We start from the raw sequence: 17,656 nt of genomic DNA, 5'->3' as shown, positions 1-17,656 counted from the left end.
GAGTTAGGCCCTGTCTCTTCCTTTATAAAATACATTATAAAATTATGTAGTTTCATTATAAAATAAACAAGAACAAAAGATCCTTATTGGTAAGTTCCAGTAAGGTGACAAAACCTATAAGATAATTTAATTTTCATGTATGTAATTTTAAAAGAAAAATACAAGGAACAAGTGGTATCATAGGTTGTGAGGTTGTCTCTGAAACATCTTCCCCATTTACTAAGGTATATTTCCAGCCATGCTCTTCCCTCTTCTTAGCCCTATTTCAGGGTTGAGAAACATGAGAACAGACACAGTCCCATTCTACAGGGTGGTGAAGATGGATTGAAGCTCTTGGGACAATGACTACTTGCCCCTTTGTGTTCTCTTCTAGTAGCTATAGACCAGAACATTAGAGCCACCTCTGCCCATGTAGGCAAAATGGGGACTCCACCCTGTTGAAGATGGCTTCACCTGGTAAAGCCAGGCTTAGGAGTAAGTGCTGCATAGCCCAGTAGTCAAGTGCTTCAAAGCATATGTAAGACCCTAGGATTAACCCCCAATGTCCAAAAAGTAAAAAAAAATCAAGCACTGGCTTAGTGTTAGGGAGAGGCACTTGAGTGTGCTGATCTTTGCCTCCTCTTCTCTGCAGCTTTCTCCTTCCTTCACCCCTACCTCAGTGATCCGGAAGATGTATGAAAGCAGAGAGAAAACCAAGGAGGAAATAGCACCTGGATCGGTGGTTCCTGGTGATGGTAAAGAGGATGCGCAGAAAGCTAGCGAAGGTACTGCTGCTTGCCTGTGTTAGAACATAGGCATGCACAACTGCAGTGTCAGGGAGATGGGTTAGTGAGCTCAAACTTGCTCACTTGACATTGTGGCCAGCCAGGGTAATGATGTGCTTAAGCTTATGATTCTTACCATCTTCCAAGTTGAATGACAAATTCATTTAGCATATTGATATAGCTCAATTCTTTAACATATTTGTGTATTTGCCTGTGGTATGTCTTGCATCATGTGTATCCAGTGCCCAGGGAGGCCAGAAGAGGGCATCAGAACCTCTAGAACTGTGAGCCACAGGTGGGTGCTAGGAAGATGTCCGCTTCAAGAGTGTCCAGGTGGATAGGGAGATAGATGCAGGGTGGTGGTGGTGGTGGTTTCTGTTACAGGTTGGTGGCTAATCTCAAACACAGAGATCTACTGGTCGCTGCCTCCCACGTCCTGGGACTAAAGGTGCCTCAGCTACATGCCTGGCAACTTGTGCTTTTTGTTTTGAAACACTATATCAGAGGTTTTGTGGCTATTCCCTTTATGCACCAGGCATGCATCTCAATTGTACTAAGTAGTAGAATTCCTGCCAGCATGTACAAGGCTCCCCGGGTTAGGAAGTAACAAAAATAATATTTCAGCAAAGAATTTTAAGACCTTGGCATCTATGGGCTGGAGAGAGGGATCAGGGCACTGTTTTCTCTTCCAGAGGACCAGGGTTCAATTGCTAGCACCCACATGATAGCTCACAACCTTCTGTGACTTCAGCCCTGGGTGACCTAGCACCCTCCCCTGACCTCTGTGAGCACTGAACTCACAGGCACACAGACATACATGCAGGCAAAACACCATCCATATACATCATAATATAAGAAAATAAGGTTAAACAAAATATGGGCATTTATACCTAGCTCAAGGCCTAAGGACTCTATGACCATAACTCAACTCCTGGGCTTATGGAGAGTAACAGATGTGCATCTGTCTACGTTTATGGCAGATAGATGACTCCATGAAAGCATCTAACCTGGTTAAGAGGACAAAAGAATTGTCAGAATTTTTAAAAGTAAGATTTTCTGGGCTGTTGGGAATTGAAATAAATTGATAAAGGATATCAATACCAAAATGTCCTGTGAATGAATCCTTACAGAGAATCTGCTGTCATCCAATCCCATACCCAATGCTGATCAAGACTCTTCTACAACAAATCCTAAGCTTTCAACATTACAGCGGTCTTCATGCTCCACCCCACTGTCCCAGACCAACCGTTATACCAAAGAACAAGATTATCGACCTAAAGCAGCAGGAAGGAAAACGCCTACCTTGGCATCCCCAGTCCCAGGAACACCTTTTCTTCGCCCTACCCACCAAGTTCCCCTCGTCCCTCATGTTCCTATTGTTCGACCTGCACACCAGCTTCACCCAGGATTAGTCCAAAGGTTGATAGCCCAAGGGGTACATCCACAGCATCTTCCAAGTTTGCTCCAAGCTGGTGAGTTTCTGGCTGGGTGTGGGCATTGGTTATTGGTCGTAGTATAAAAATTGCTGCCACTGATTAAATGTTACATCATACTAGGTATTACAAAAAGACCTTACTAGATTTAGACTCTTCTACCTAAGTAGTGAGTCCAATCCAGTCTCACTTCCTTAGCTCACAAAAAGATTAGGAAACCTGCCAGACAGTGGTAATACAGGCCTTTAATCCCTGCATTCAGGAAGCAGAGGCAGGTGGATCTCTTTGAGTTCAAGGATAGCCAGGGTACACTGTTCATTTACAATTGTGTTTGTGTATGCATACTCATGTATCCTGGCACATGTATGATGGCAAGTGTTCACCACACCCACCTCCTTGTAAGAATCCAAATCAACAAAAATAGTAAAATTTGACATTTTTAGGAACATTGACACAACTCACAAGTTTCTTCTTTCTCCCCATCAGGTGTGCTTCCTCCTGGGATAGACATGGCTCCTTTACAGGGGCTATCTGGCCCACTCCTGGGTCAACCCTTGTACCCTTTGGTCTCTGCTGCTAGTCACCCTCTCCTAAATCCTCGTCCTGGGACCCCTCTGCATTTGGCAGTGATGCAGCAGCAGCTACAGCGCTCAGGTAAGGTTTAGAAATAGGCCAGGCTAGCTGATCACACTGAGTTCTGAGATTTCCAGGAGCAGTAAATTATCACTGCCCCTTTGTTTCTTAGGTATCACTAGAAAAACAGGTGAAGTGCCTGACCTGTGCAGTCTCTGGGATTATTACTACTGCAAGGACAGTGGGGGCCAGGCATGCTCTGTCTGGCTCTGTTTCACTTCTTATAAGCCTGAACATGTCAGCCTTGGTGGGCTTTCTTACGTTTCTACCTAGCATTCTGCACTTTAGGAAGCTTTTGGTTAAATCCTCTGGTAGACTTTCCATCCCCCAAACTAACAAACCATTCAAGCAAAATAGGTCAGAAAATATTGTCAGTGCTGAGAGCAGGACTTGGGAGTATCCCAGGGTCTTCTAGTAGACTCGTGGGGTTCTGTGGGTGAGGCGTAGACGAAGCAAGGCCTAGTGTAGAGCTACTTTGCTGCACTGACACACTTCTCTCCATAGTTCTGCATCCTCCGGGCTCTAGTTCCCAGGCAGCAGCTATCGGCGTTCAGACTCCTCAGAATGTACCCAGCCGGTCGGGCCTGCCCCACATGCACTCCCAGCTGGAGCATCGTACCAGCCAAAGGAGCAGCTCTCCTGTGGGCCTTGCCAAATGGTTTGGCTCAGATGTGCTACAGCAGCCTCTGCCCTCCATGCCCACCAAAGTCATCAGTGTAGATGAACTGGAATATAGACAGTGAAGAGGGCAGTCTGGTTCACCCATACCTGGACCTGTGGTGGCAGCCTGGTCATGACTCTCATTCCCCATCTTTGTAATGGGCTTTTACATTGGAGCACACTGTGTGAAGATGTTTAGGGGATCCACTTACCTACCATGATCCACATTATGACAGAGGCCGTTAAATAATCGAATGAACCTACATGGTTCAAATAGAAGGGACACAAGATTGTCAGTCCTGGAAGTCTTTCTTTTATAAAATATGTGAATGAAGTGTTGGTGTCTTCTAGAGGTGACACCTAAGGGTTCTGAGAAAATAAAATGTATAGACCCTTATGTACAGACCTGTGTATAAACTTTTGTACATACAAATAGGATAGCTTTTTTTGAACTTATATATACAGCTGTACATAAAGTAACTATCAGTTAGGCTTGTGTCAACTGTTTGGATTTTTTTCACTTGTATATTTGGGATTTTTTTTTGGTTTATTAAAAGTTACATATGCCACGTGTGTGAACGATATGGTTGGTACTGTGTTTATTTCTTCCATGAACTAAAAGACAGTCTAAATGAATTTCTTTCACGTTTTAATTTTACCTTAGTACTTCTGGAATTTCTTGTGCACATAAAGTTCTGATAGTATTAGTTTAAGCTGGACTAACCCTGGAAGTAGCTTGTGGCAAGTATCAAGGAATCAATATTATATTCTATAAAACCAAAGTTGACAGTTAGGGAAGTCATATATGGTAATTTTTCTAAAATTTACTGGCACAATGTTAATCCACCCTGACTCCAACTTGACCATTAATTTCTTAAGTCTTTCCTTTGCCTCTGCTGCATTAGTTTCTCTCAAAATTGTTAACTTATAACCTCAGGTCTGGTATTATGTAAATTGTATGTAAAGGATTCTGAAGGATACTATACTAATTGCAGGTTTTTCACTCAGGTTCAAGTTAATTTGCCCAGTCATTGGATTAATTATGGATCTGGTGCCATAATTTTTTTTTTTTTTGGGGGGGGGGTTTTCGAGACGGGGTTTCTCTGTATAGCCCTGGCTGTCCTGGAACTCACAAATCCGCCTGCCTCTGCCTCCCAAGTGCTGGGATTAAAGGCGTGCGCCACCACCGCCCGGCTCATAAATGCTATTTTAATTCCACAATAGAGATTAAAATAAGCCATTCTCCATTTCATAATATTCTGTTGGACTTTGACTGCAGGGGCCTCCAAGTCTTGACAATAGGTTATAATCCTTCAGCTTCCCACTCTACTGGAGAACAAGAGAAGGGTCACTTTTCAGCAAAACCTGGCTGTGGATCAGGGCAGTCTGGTGCTTCCCAGCTTAGTAGATGCCATCATGCTCTCAGTGACTCCAGCTTCAAGAGGAGTCTGGAAAAAGCAGTCCCACTTGTCAGCAAAGGAACACTAATGCACTTATCCTGGGTGTCTGCTGAGCCAACAGTGGTAGTAAGGATGTCTCAAACTGCCAAAAAACAATTACTCTTCAGGCTCAAGCTGACATAACAAAGGCAAACACTAATCAGCAAGACGAAGCAGAAAGGGAACAAGAGATATTAAATGTGTGTAGACGTACTGGAGAGATGGCTCAGTGATTAAGAGAATTGGCTGGTCTTCCAGAGGTCCTGAGATCAATTTTAGACACCCACAAGGTATAAAGGGATCTGATTCTCATGTCTGGCAGGGTGTGCATGCAGCAGAGCATTCATAAATAAGTGTAAAAAATGTGTACAGAAGCTAACTGAAGAAAGGTGGAAGAAACTCAAGAGTTCAAGGTAAGCCCTATAGAGTGAAGTTCAAGGCAAGCTCTTTCTACCTGAAACTTAGTCTCAAAAAAAATGAATACATAAACAGTCTTTCAGGGGATAAGAACCTTACAGAAAAATCAGAAATGCCTGGGGCAGTACCTCACACATGTAATCCAATCAGTCCATAAATTTAACACAAGATTACCTAGAGCAAGGCCAGCCAGAGATACATCTCAGAGGGAGAAAGGGGTCTTTGGAGCAAATTTGTAGTCATCTAGTATGTATCATATAAGTTTAGATGCATTTGGAACTGGACAGATGTGTACAACAAAGCACCCAATGGCTCACATCTGTCATTAACTCTAGTTCCAATGCACCTGACACCCTCTTCTGCCTCTGCAGTGACCAAGCACACATGTGGTATGTAGACATATACATAAGCAAAACACACAAAAAGTAACATTAAAAGAGTACAAGTGACGCTTCCCCAAAGGAAGCTGAAGGACCAGTCCTTGGGAAGGCAGTAGAAATCAGAAGTGGGAATAGTAGACATACAGAGGGACTGACCAGGTTGTGTCACTTTTATAGGCTAGGCTAATCAAAGGACACTAGCGCTCTTTGTGAAGGACACACAAATGAGACATAGTTTATAGGACTAAACACACATCTCGGCAATTTAATGAGACTTAAGACCCTGTCTCTCTAACAATTATCTGGATGGTCTTCAGCTCAAGGCTCTTGTCAGACATGTTTTCAAGGGGAACTAAACTGGCCAAAACTGCCAACAACCTGTAGTGAATAGAGAAGATGAGAATGTTGATTCTCAAATGGCTAAATGAAAGCCACTGGAGCTCCATATGACTTCTGTGAAAATGCCTTTTCAATTATTAACCTTTTAAATGAGTGTTAGCATCCTAACTAATAAGTGGTACAGAATAGAGGGCCTGCTTAGCCAAGAAAACAAAACAGGAAATTCATTCCATGTCATTCGACTCATACTATGAGCCTCGCTTAGACCTCAGAAGTCTGGCTGTAAGAACGCACCTCAGTGATGTGGTAGAATATGCCTTCAAACCGGACATTTGGGAGGCAGGGGCAGGAGGATCTCTGAATTCAGTTCCAGACAGATGACTGACACACACACATATACATACACCATTTGTCTTTTTTTTTTTTTTGAAAACAGGTTTCTCTATGTAGCCCTGGCTGTTCTAGAATTCAATCCATAGACTGGGCTGGCCTCAAACACCGAACCACTTGCCTCTGCCTCCTCAGAACTGGGACCTTTCCGCAAAGCCAAAGAATGAATTGTATAAATAAATGAATAAATTCTAGTGCAACTCTCCAGCAGCCTGAGGGAAGAAAGCCTAACAGTGTAACTTGAGGCTGTTACACATAGCTTCTCATAATGCAAGCTACAGTCTCTATACACTATGCACTTATACCTCTTCAAACATACCAGAACCGCTTTCAAACCTTCAACAACTACACACATTCCCATGGCTGGCCTGTGATTATAAGTTGACAAAGTTCCTCTTAAAGGGTATTACCATTGCTTATAGGTATGAATAGAAGGGCTGATCTGGCCTTAATTGGTTCTGGTTACATACACAGTAATGCAAACTGTCTTCTAAGTAACTTTCAGTGGAAATCTACCAGGTTATGCCTATTTGTGATTGGGTGCACAGATAACTAAATGAGATGTAACATGGGAAGTGACATATGCAATAGGAAAAATGAATATATAAGCTATAAATAGAAAACACCAAGGCAGTTGTGGTGACTCACACCTTTAATTATCACATGGGAAGCAGAAGTAGGATCATCTCTCTGTGAGTTCAAGGCCAATCTAGTTCCAGGCCAGCAAGGACAACTGAAACCTTGCCTTGATATAAACATTTTAAAACTTAAAAATAAAGAAGCCCCAACTCTGCTCATTGGTAATCTACCCTTCCTTTCTTTAGACACCTTGAGAAGCTAGGCTATAAAGCTTTGGGTCCGTAAGTACCCCCACTCACTCAGCCTGCAGTCAATCTGACAGGGTTTCCTTCCATAAGCTATTGTTTTGCTCCAAACCTTGCTTCTAGTGCAAATCCATGTGAGGCCTTAGTTTCAATTTTTTAGGGAAGAGGTCAGAACACATGACACAGACCCCAACAACTGGCAGCACATTCTCAACTAGTGTACATGACAAAAACTATCTTCATTCGGAATCATCAAGTCTAAACCCCAAAGATTAAATTAATGCATGTTTGGCTGGAGATACCATTTCATGAAGTCAAGACGAGCCTTGAACTATTATGCATGCCATCAAGCATGATCTTGAACTCTTAACACTCTTGCCTCTACCTTCCAAATGCTAGAATATTGGTATTTGCCACACCAGCTTCTTAAATCCTGTGGGGCTGGCAACTGGGCAGGGAGGTGGGAGGAGTGGAGAGGGGTACTAAACAATGGACTCAAGGCCTCTTCAAAACGACTGAGGCCTTGTACAGAATTTGAACTTCTGTCTTCAGCATCCTGAAGTGCAAAGCTAAAGCAAAGTAAATCTTGCTTGGCCTGAGGACTCCCAAATATCTAGGCTCTCACTGGGGAAGAAACCTAGCTGGAAACTCCACAGTTCTGAAAGCCAATCTTTTTTTAAAACCATTTATTATATGTAAGTACACTGTAGCCGTCTTCAGACATCCCAGATCCCATTACAGATGGTTGTGAGCCACCATGTGGTTGCTGGGATTTGAACTCAGGACCTTCAGAAGAGCAGTCAGTGCTCTTAACTGCTGAGCCATCTCTCCAGCCCAGTGAAAGGCAATTCTTTACTGTAGTGTGGGGACAGGCTTTCAATCATAGCCTACCAATGTCCTAGTGAGAAACCAGTCTCTATTTTGAGGTGTGAGAGGCCCACTTGAATCCAAGGACAGGGGTAAACCCAAAGAAAGGAAGAGAGCTGGCTCTAGGGCGGCAGCAGCCCGAGCCCCGAGCGAAGGGTGGTGTGTGGTAAGGCTGTAGCCTTCCTGACTTCTGAAGGCTCGAGCTTTTCTTCTTTGAAGACAGAAGCAAAGTCTATTCTCCTACCAACCCGTTCTTGTCTTTTTCAAGGCTCCTCTATCATCCCTGCAGACCATATTAAAATACTCTTCCAGCCAGACAGTGGTGGCGCACGCCTTTAATCCCAGCACTTGGGAGGCAGAGGCAGGCAGATCTCGGAGTTCAAGGCCAGCCTGGTCTACAGAGTGAATTCCAGGACAGCCAGGGAACAGAGAGAAACCGCGTCTCAGGAAAAAAACAAAACAAAAAACAGGCTGAGTGACAACAGGAACCACCAAACAGTGAATATTTCCTATGACTGACACGGTACTAAGCAACTTCCAAAACCTGCCCCGTAATACCAGCAATCCCAACCTTAAAGGTTAATGCCGTTGTCTCACTGTCCCTGTATTACAAAGTGAGATCGAGGCTCACAAAAACTGAGCCATCTTTTTAGGTGCGTAGCTAATAGAAAACATGCACCTCAAACCCCTCATCACAGCAGTCCACACCACTGCTCTCCATGGACTATAGTCTCCAACAGAGGAGTGCTGGAGAAAATCTGCAGTTAACCCTCCCTAATCTGCCTTCCTCTCTCCAAGGTTTTGAGAAGGACCACTTGAAAGGACAGAAGGCCAAACCAGGTGAAAGTCCATCATTACAGCACACCACCAATGGACCAATGGACACCACACGTCCCATTCTCTGTCCCATTTCTTATGACGGAGCAGGCGTTTCCTCATTCACCTCATCCCACAGCAAATCTGACAATGAATGACACACGGCCAACGGGCCCACCAAGTTCTTTATACAGTTCAACAGAAGTGACACCAAAGTAGGGAGGGTGATGTTGCCAAGGTGTTACAGGTACACAGTGGTAAGCCCAGCACTTGAGAAATGGAGGCTGATGAAAGCAATTCTAGGCCAGCCTCAGCTGCAAAGAGTTCAAAGCCAGCCTGAAATATGTAAGACCCTATCTCCGGGGGGGAAAAAAAAAAGAAAAGGTGGTGTTTCAGCTGGGAAGTCTCCGTATCAATCCCTGCACCCCACTCCAGAGGCTGCCAAAGCCAGAAGGGTTGAGGAAGGTACTTAGTCATAGGAGCGCTGCTGTGGCAAGCCCGAAGGTGGGCAGAGGACTTCACTTCTTCACAATCTGAATGACGTCTTCATCTTCCAGTGTATGGTCTTTACCTACCTTCTGAGGATTATGTTTCACAGACAGACCCCAGACCAAAGCACTGTATGGAGAGGAATAAAGAGTCAGTGGCTGTAACAAGCAGCTACTTCCCTAACTGCCTAGGTGGCAGCTTATCAAATTTCACATCCAGGATCTTAAAAGACACAGAACTACAACTGACAAAAGCCCTCTTCCAAATACACCAGAATAGCCAGGTGTGGTGGCGCACGCCTTTAATCCCAGCACTCAGGAGGCAGAGGCAGGTGGATTTCTGAGTTCGAAGCCAACCTGGTCTACAAAGTGAGTTCCAGGTCAGCTAGGGCTACACAGAGAAACCCTGTCTCAAAAAACCAAAAGAAAAAAAAAAAAAAAAAAAAACCCAAAACCAATACATCAGAATGAACAGTCAAAGCAGTCAAAGTCACTTGCTAGAGCAGTGTGGCACACTGAGTCATGGGACCACTGTAATCCACAGCCAGTTACAGTTTAAACCGACTGAGCCTGGAGTGGAAGATGTTTTTAATCCCAGCACCCAGGAAGCAGAGGCAGGTAATCTTTGTGAGTTCCAGGACAACTATGGATGTTACACAGAGAAAGCATGTTTCAAAAACAAAAGCAAAGCTGGCTAGAAAGGTGTGTCTAAGCAGTTAAGTGCACTTAAAGCTTCTCCAGAGGGCCAGAGAGATGGCTCAGTGGTTAAGAGCACCAACTGCTCTTCCAGAGGTCCTGGGTTCAATTCCCAGCAACCACATGGTGGCTCACAACCATCTGTAATGGGGCCGGATGCCCTCTTTTGGTGTGTCTGAAGAAGCAATTGTGGTATACTCATATGCATAAAATAAATAAATAAATAAATCTTAAATGAATGAATGAATGAATCAAAAGCTTCTCCAGAAAAGCCAGACTGGCTAGTCAGCAAGCTTGCTGCCTCCACCTCTATCTAATGATGGGCTTATAGGCATGTGGGATATGCACAGCTTTTGTGACAGCAGGGGATTTGAACTCAGGTCTTTTTTTTCTTTTTTGGTTTTTCGAGACAGGGTTTCTCTGTGTAGCCCTGGCTGTCCTGGAACTCACTCTGTAGGCCAGGCTGGCTTCGAACTCAGAAATCTGCCTGCCTCTGCCTCCTGAGTGCTAGGATCAAAGGCGTGCGCCACCACTGCCTGGCTTGAACTCAGGTCTTCCTGTTTTCAATGCATGCACTCTTATCCACTGAGCCATCTCCCAGCCTCTAGAACTAAGAATATCTGCCAAAGGGAAAGTGAGTTAATGAGGGCAAGGCAGAAACCTATGCCCCACCAAACACTCTTGAAGAGGGATCTGGAACTCATGCTCCAACTAGACAGGCATGGCTTTAAGAACATACTGAGAAAGTTAGGCCTTGGTGGTGCACACCTTAGGTTGCAACATTCCAGGGCAGAGGCAGGTGGCTCTGAGTTCAATGCCAGCCTGGTGTACAGAGTGAGTTCCAGGATAGCCAGGGCTACACAGAGAAACCCTGTCTTCAGATCACATTGAAAGGGAGCTGAGCTGGAGAGATGGCTAAGTGGTTGAGAGCATTTCTGCTCTTGCAAAGAACAAAAGTTTGATTCCCAACACCACACTAAGGCAGGCAGGCAGGCAGACATACATACATACATACATTTAAAAAAAAAAAAAAAAACAGTATGAGGAGGGCAGTCGTATTAGTACACACCCATAACCCCAGTTGTCAGGAGACAGGTAGGCAGACCTCTGTGACTGTAAACTCAAGGCAAGCCTAGTCCAGACTAGCCAGGGCTACATAGTTACAAAGAGAGATATGGAGAAATCAAGAAATCCCTTCAGAAGCCTATTTGTTACCTGGTTTCTTTAATCCTCCTCTACGAATTAGTACTATTTATAAAATCAGCAACTCACAAGAAAAGGAGGCTCCACATGCCCATGATGCTTACTATTTAAATTCTTTGATGAGATTTTTGTGAATCTTCATGCAGAAATCTTCCACTGTGGTCCTAGAATAAGGCAGTACTACTGGAGATGTATAATCTGGTAACTGGCCTTTGGGTTTGGTGTAACTAGAACAGAGAAAAGACATTAGGGTTGCTGCCTTCTTAAAAGTGTTCATGAGGGGCTGGTGAGATGGCTCAGTGGGTAAGAGCACCCGACTGCTCTTCCNAAGGTCCNGAGTTCAAATCCCAGCAACCACATGGTGGCTCACAACCATCCGATAACAAGATCTGATGCCCTCTTNTGGAGTGTCTGAAGACATCTACAGTGTACTTACATATAATAAATAAATAAATCTTTAAAAAAACAAAAAAAGTGTTCATGAGCTAAACATAAAACTCTATAAATCTGAGACCAGGCCAGGGTGATCTCCAGACTCGGGACAGAGCCCTCAACATGACCAACAGCCTATAAGAAGTACTTTACTTCTATATCTAGAAAAGATCCATTTTGTTACAGATCCCAGAAAGCTATCACTAAGACTCACATTCAGTTCCAGGACAGCCAGGACTACACAGAGAAACCCTGTCTCAAAAATCCAAAATAAATAAATAAATAAATAAATAAAGGACTCACATTCTCACTAGTTTCAGATAGTCCCAGATCTTCTCCAAAAGGTCATCAAAATTCCAGCGGTGGTGAGCAGAGATCGGTACACAGTGAGGCACCTTATAGATAATATCCAACTCCTCAATGGAGATCTGATCAATCTTATTTAATACATAGATACAGGGAATATAAACTCTACAGAAGGAGAAGAAAAGTTATTAAATTGGGTTGCTGACAAAACGGTAACCACCACTGGCGTTCCTTCACCTGAGCCACAAATCAGAGGCTCTCCAAAGCAATCATCATCAAGGTTCAGAGGCAGCAGCGTGCGAAAGCTCCTCCCAGGCAAGCCTGAGGCCCGAGAATGAGCCCTAGAACTCAAGGTGCAAGGAGAACCAACTCGATGAAGTAGTCCATCGTACACACACTCACAAATACATCTCTGTTGCTTTCTCTCACACACACACAATAGTAAATATACCTTGTTAGTTCTCTTCAGAAAGGAATGCAAGGAGCTGTCGAGAGCACCTCTGCTCCTCCACAAGACCTCACTGTGGCTGCCACTACCCAAACTGGAGAGCGCTCTACCTACCGCCTCTAACACCAGTGGACCCCTCTCTGGCCTGTTTGGCCTCCTTGGCACTTGCACACAGGTCCAGGCACATACACATAAAAGCACAGCATTGTGCATGGTAGGCTAGCATTAGTCACTGAATTGTAACAACCCCAGATCATGGTAATTTTTAAAGACTAAACTTCTAATTTTTGAGACAGTCCTTACTGTTCTAGAACTCAATCTGAGACCAGGCTGGCCTCCAACTCAAAACATCTACCCGCCTCTTGGATAAAGATGTGTCTTTAAATTTATTTCTTTGTTTAATTGCTTGCTTTTAAAGATGTATTTATCTTATTTATGAGTACACTGACACTGTCTTCAGACACACCAGAAGAGGACATAGGAACTCATTACAGATGGTTGTGAACCACCATGTGGTTGCTGGGAACTGAACTCGGGACCTATGGAAGAGCAGTCAGTGCTCCTAACCACTGAGCCATCTCTCCAACCCTAAATTTATTTTTAAAGCATACCATTCAGTAATGTTAAACTCCTAGTGTCCAATCAGTATCACAACTGAGATTACTAAAAATGAGGCTAGCTGCAGCTTCTCAGATTTAGTTGCTTCACTTAAAATGCCCATATAAACACAAAAAGAAGATTCTCTGTAAATATGAGGAATAACTTCAACACCCCTGGTTTCAATTACTCAAGTGCTAACAGTAGTGGTATTTCATGGAACAAGGTTTCAGCCATACACAGTTAGGATGCAGGGGAGAGACACATCTTAGTGCTCTCTTGATTTCTGCAAGATGGCCTAAACAACTGCTCACCTGGGCAACTGAAGAGAGCAGACTGGCCCCTCTCTTCAGGAACCACTTGACAGAGCTGAAGAGGCAGTATAGATCACAGCAAGTAATTGAAACAGGAAACATTAACATTATTGATCAAATTGCAGAGGTAGGGGGGCTGGAAAGATGGCTCAGTGGTTAAGAACACTGACTGCTCTTCCAAAGGTCCTGAGTTCAAATCCCAGCAACCACATGGTAGCTCACATCCATAATGGGATCTGATGCCTTCTTCTGGTGGTGTCTGAAGACAGCTACAGTGTACTTACACATAATAAATAAAACTTTTAAAAATTAAAATTGCAGAGGAAGGAAAGAAATTAGAGATGAAGACCAGCCCGCATGTATCAGCTAGAGAACTCAAGACTTCACTATACAGGGCAGCAGCACAGCTGGGTTGCCTGGACCCACATCTTCCAGATCCATGACCTAGTGTTTGTTTCCCTCAAAAGCTTTAAACTCAGTCACAAAGACGCACTGAGTACCTGTTTCCTTCGACCACGTCAATGAGGTCATCAGCTGTGGCATCACTACGCAAAGTCACATCAGCATTATGAATCTTATATTCAGCCAGGATGCTCTTCACTGTTTCAGCATCTAGTTCACTCTGAGGGCACTGCACAGACAGTAAATAATGACAAATCAGGGAGAATGTCCTTTTCTTTTTGAGACAGGGTCTTAGTACGTAGCTCCAGCTGACCTGGAACTTACAGACATCAACCGCCCTCTGCCTGGGTACTGGAATTGAAGGCATGCCCAGCCTGAATGATCATTTTCTTTTTCAGAATGATTTCAAATTCATCAAATAGCCAAGAATAAGGCTAATCCTCCTAATTATAATTCCTAAGAGCTTGGACCACAGGCATGCACCACCACCATGCTCTGTGAATGTGGTAATATGAATTCAACCCAAGGTTCTGTATGTGCTAAGCAAGCATCCTACCTGAGCTATATCCCAGCCCTGTACCTAGAAATTCTGGCTAAAATTTAAACTCATTACATTGGCCTGAATGAGAGTAAGCAATTTATAGTAGAATATAACTACTAGATTCTAAAAACACCTTCTAAACTCATAGGTAGTTGTGTAATGCACTAAACTGCATCCTGTATCCCAGCCCATTCCCTGTAATTCATACACTGAAGTATTATTATTATTCAGTATATATTCAGTATCTCAGAATTTGACATGACTGATGACATAGAACAGGTCATTAGGGCAGAGTCCTAACTTCAGTACCAACTAACAATCACTTAGGTAATCTTTTTTTTTTTTTTTTTGGTTTTTCAAGACAGTTTCTCTGTGTGGCCCTGGCTGTCCTGGAACTCAGAAATCCGCCTGCCTCTGCCTCACAAGTGCTGGGATTAAAGGCGTGCGCCACCTCCGCCTGGCCACTTAGGTAATCTTGTTGTTCAGTGTAGACCCAAAGTCAGGTGCGGTGGCACAGGCCGTTAATCCCAACACTAGAGAGGCAGAGGCAGGCTGACCTCTATGAGTTCAAGGCCAGCCTGGGCCACACTTGTCACCTCAGCTCTCAAGGGACAGAAGTAGGAAGTTCAAAGTAATCTCCAGCTACACTGTAAGTCTGAGGCCCACCTGAAACGCAAGCAGGCTGGTGAGGAGGAACAAACACAGCCTCCTCGCTTTCCTATTTTACTCTTCATCTTAAATTCCTGTCTACTAAAAAAAAAAAAAAGGCGGTTTTCTGAGTTCGAGGCCAGCCTGGTCTACAAAGTGAGTTCCAGGACAGCCAGGGCTATACAGAGAAACCCTGTCTCGAAAAACCAAAAAAAAAAAGAAAAAGAAAAAGATATTGGCAACTACTGCATAGTCACGCTATTCCAAATACCTGCACCACCCTAAGTAACCAAGAAATCAAGTTCAAAAAGTAAATCTGAGAATGACTCCTGTCTTAACATTGTCTTTCTTATCACTCATTAAAAGGTCACAGAATGATCTCAACAAAGGCAGGAAAAAGCCAAAAATTCCCAAATTATCCATTTCTGCATACTTGAATCCACTTTCCATTTCAATCCCTGAGTCAATAGATCTGCCCCATGTCACTTTCCGCACTTACAGTGGCTGTGAGATTAATTCCTCCTTTGTCTTTCTTCTTAAAGCCAATGTTGGGGGGTTTGCTGTTCAAACGAATCCCAAAGCCTTCCAACTCATTTTCAATTATCTTCTTATGTCCCAAGGGTTTTAGGACATCCAGAACAATCAAGATCAAATTACACGTTCGGGCCACTGAGGGTAAAAATGATACCCTAAGTTGAATACATACAGCCTCAAATAGAATCTAAAACTCAAACAGAAGTGTTTGTAGCCCCTGGCAGAGATGGTTTTTCCTTGTTATATACACATAAAACGGTTAGGATTTCCAAATATTTATATTAGCTATCAACTTGCAGGTATGTTTTAAAGTCATCAGACACCACCTGAAACAGAAAACTGTCCCATCTTTTATATATGATTAAGACAATCAAAAGTATGATTAAGACAATCAAAAGAAAGATACACATCAAATAATAAACTATAAATAAGTTTAGAAACATGTTTTTTTTTTTTTTTGGTTTTTTTTTTTCATGTTTTATAAGTACAAACTCTAACATAATTATACTATTTTTAATGTGTATTAGTGTTTGCTTGAACACTCCTCCCACACTGGAGACAAAGGGTGGCAAGCTGCCATACAGATGCTGAGAATCAAACCTGGACCCTCTCTGTAAAACCAGTCATTGCTCTTAACCACTGAGCTATCTCTCCAGCCCTCACTCAACATAATTTAATCAACCTAATTGAATTACCATTTACAAGAACAAATTGTAGTTGTTTAGTAGATGATTTAATGATAATCACCCCAATAGTCAAGATAGTCAAAGTAGTTATTAGCAGCAGACACTTGCAATCCCATCACAAGGATCAGGACAGGCTCAGCTACATAACAAATTAAGGTCAACTAGGCTATATGAGACTATGTCAAAAACAAGCCAGTTGGGGCTGGAGAGATGGCTCAGTGGTTAAGAGCACTGCCTACACTTCCAGAGGTCTTGAGTTCAATTCCCAGCAACCAACATGTTGCTCACAACCAGCTGTAATGGGATCCAATGCACTGAGGACTGTGGTGATATACTCACATGCATTAAAAAATTTGACAAAATTTGAGCCGGGCGTGGTGGCGCATGCCTTTAATCCCAGCACTCGGGAGGCAGAGGCAGGCTAATTTCTGAGTTTGAGGCCAGCCTGGTCTACAGAGTGAGTTCCAGGACAGCCAAACCTTGTCTCGAAAAAACAAAAAAAAAAAAAAAAAAAAAAGACAAAATTTAAAGAAGGAAGGAAGGGAGGGAAAAAGAGACAGAGAGGGAGGAAGGGAGGGAGGGGAGAAGGCAGGCAGGCAGGCAGGCCAGTACCCCTGAAAGTTGCACACATTTCTCTTATCCTTTGTCAATCAGTTTTCTACTTTCTATCACTATAGGTAGTTTATACATTTTAGAATTTCACAAAAATAGAATAAAATCTTATCTTTTTTGCTCAAATCTTTTATTCTGACACTTTTTTTTTTTTTTAAAGTTTTTCAAGACAGCCTCTGATTTGTGGCTCAGGTGAAGGAACGCCAGTGGTAGTTACCGTTTTGTCAGCAACCCAATTTAATAACTTTTCTTCTCCTTCTGTAGAGTTTATATTCCCTGTATCTATGTATTAAATAAGATTGATCAGATCTCCATTGAGGAGTTGGATATTATCTATAAGGTGCCTCCCTGTGCTGCGCCACCACCAGTGCCTGGCGACACTTAATATTCAACCATATTCAACCACATTGTACACGTATCAGCAACTTGTTTCTTTTATAACTGAATAGTAATCTATTACCTGCTATTTACCTATGGAGGGACATTTGAAACTACTACAAACTGTCATATAGAAGCCTTTCTGTGGGTAAATTTTCATTTTTCCTAGATAGAGAAACTGTTGCATCGAATCACAAATATAGATTACTAGAAACTTTTTGTTTTTTGTTTGGTTTTTCGAGACAGGGTTTCTCTGTGTAGCCCTGGCTGTCCTGGAAGTCACTCTGTAGACCAGGCTGGCCTCGAACTCAGAAATCCGCCTGCCTCTGTACTAGAAACTGTTAAACAGTCATCTAGGTGTTTATATAAGTTTATATTCCCATTAGCAGTGAATAAAACCTCCCAAGTA

General features: G+C 43.1%; 2 protein-coding genes across 4 annotated transcripts in view; one reads left to right on the top strand and one right to left on the bottom strand.

Annotated features, from left to right (window-relative positions):
• The window catches only part of Eif4enif1 (eukaryotic translation initiation factor 4E nuclear import factor 1), a 43,134-nt gene extending 39,060 nt beyond the window's left edge, over positions 1-4,074 (top strand). For all 3 annotated transcript variants that reach the window (XM_029545173.1, XM_029545171.1, XM_029545172.1), the window contains 4 exons: positions 632-764; positions 1,895-2,236; positions 2,684-2,851; positions 3,335-4,074. In XM_029545173.1, the coding sequence (XP_029401033.1) occupies positions 632-764; positions 1,895-2,236; positions 2,684-2,851; positions 3,335-3,573 (882 nt within the window). In that variant the 3' untranslated portion in view covers positions 3,574-4,074. The remainder of the gene's footprint in view (positions 1-631; positions 765-1,894; positions 2,237-2,683; positions 2,852-3,334) is intronic.
• A 5,055-nt stretch (positions 4,075-9,129) lies between these two features.
• The window catches only part of Drg1 (developmentally regulated GTP binding protein 1), a 19,513-nt gene continuing 10,986 nt past the window's right edge, over positions 9,130-17,656 (bottom strand). Inside the window, exons 5-9 of the mRNA XM_021211193.2 lie at positions 15,537-15,706; positions 13,947-14,077; positions 12,085-12,252; positions 11,454-11,576; positions 9,130-9,580 (exon numbers count right to left, since the gene is read on the bottom strand). Coding sequence (XP_021066852.1) covers positions 9,481-9,580; positions 11,454-11,576; positions 12,085-12,252; positions 13,947-14,077; positions 15,537-15,706 — 692 coding nt within the window. The 3' untranslated portion in view covers positions 9,130-9,480. The remainder of the gene's footprint in view (positions 9,581-11,453; positions 11,577-12,084; positions 12,253-13,946; positions 14,078-15,536; positions 15,707-17,656) is intronic.

This window comes from Mus pahari, chromosome 13 (assembly GCF_900095145.1).
Source record: "Mus pahari chromosome 13, PAHARI_EIJ_v1.1, whole genome shotgun sequence".
In the NCBI taxonomy this organism is placed as follows: domain Eukaryota; kingdom Metazoa; phylum Chordata; class Mammalia; order Rodentia; family Muridae; genus Mus; species Mus pahari.
The sequence above is the reverse complement of the archived record's forward strand: the minus strand, read 5'-3'. Positions and strand labels throughout refer to the sequence as shown.